The sequence below is a fragment of the Poecilia formosa genome, unplaced genomic scaffold (genome assembly GCF_000485575.1).
Source record: "Poecilia formosa unplaced genomic scaffold, Poecilia_formosa-5.1.2 Scaffold1, whole genome shotgun sequence".
Taxonomy (NCBI): Eukaryota; Metazoa; Chordata; class Actinopteri; order Cyprinodontiformes; family Poeciliidae; genus Poecilia; species Poecilia formosa.
Genome location: NW_006799940.1, coordinates 4164307 through 4165321, shown reverse-complemented (window position 1 = coordinate 4165321; position 1015 = coordinate 4164307). Strand labels below are relative to the sequence as shown.

The 1015-nt window shown below is 38.4% G+C and overlaps 1 protein-coding gene across 1 annotated transcript in view; it reads right to left on the bottom strand.

The window, feature by feature from the left end:
• LOC103134023 (apolipoprotein B-100-like) overlaps positions 1 to 538 on the bottom strand; it is a 14741-nt gene extending 14203 nt beyond the window's left edge. Inside the window, exons 1-2 of the mRNA XM_007546077.2 lie at positions 379 to 538; positions 63 to 107 (exon numbers count right to left, since the gene is read on the bottom strand). Coding sequence (XP_007546139.1) covers positions 63 to 107; positions 379 to 493 — 160 coding nt within the window. The 5' untranslated portion in view covers positions 494 to 538. The remainder of the gene's footprint in view (positions 1 to 62; positions 108 to 378) is intronic.
• Positions 539 to 1015: the final 477 nt, after the last annotated feature.

The window sequence follows — 1015 nt, the reverse complement described above, 5'->3', positions numbered from 1 at the left end:
GGTTACGTCTCATCACAAAACTGATTAAACAAACAAACAAACAAAAAAGTAAGACAACTCACAAAAGCAAACTGGAGACTGTTCTTCCAAACCTCCTACATCTTGCTCTGAAAACAAAGACAGGAATTCAGCTTGGCAAGTAAGGTCAATAATCTAATTTTAGCACTAAAATTATTTACTTAGTTATGTGTTTGTTAGAAAAATAGATGTTGAGCTGTTAAGTTGACCCTAACAATTTTATCAGCAAACCCTGTGGTCATCAAATTTTTAAAAACAACAATAACAAAATTCAGCCAATATTTCTGATTTCAATTTTATCTACCGATGAATGATACATTTCAATCATTATTAAACGTGACATGAGAGCGGCGTACTTACGGGCTAGGGTAGAGGTGCCCAGAAGCAGCAAAAGGCAGAGCTTGTTACCCCACATGATGGGCTTTAGCTCCGACAGGATGTGGAGAGTCTCCCTCTTTCTCTGAAGACTAATCATTATGTCTGCGTCTGTGGGCTTTTATAGTCCCCAGTCTTACAGTATATGACTGCTTGGGACCTGCAGATATGCTGCCCTGGTTCCAAAGTCTGAGCCGTCCTTGTGGCAGGCCAAAGGTAAAGCAGACTTGTCTGTCAGCATTGGGTGGGGGTTTTTCAGTATTACTGTGTGAAGTCCCTCCTTTTTCATTATGTTTGGTTCTAGGTTATTTAGGGCTTGTTAATCGAGAACGCCAGAGATATTATTTTCTTAGAAACGTGTTAGCAAATCGCTTCCATTTGCCCCAAAATTAAATGAAAGGAATCAGAACATCATGTAATCAGATCAGTGTCATGTCACGGCTAATTTATTATCAATCCCTAACTTTTATTGCTTGTTTTCCTCAAAGTGCAGCACACAAATAGATTTATCAGATATTAATTTTATAATTTCGTTGTTCATTTTAAAGTCACAGAGGTTGCCTTTCAGGTTAGAGGGGTCTCAAAGCAGATGTTCAAAGCAGATGTTCAAGAAACTCCTTCA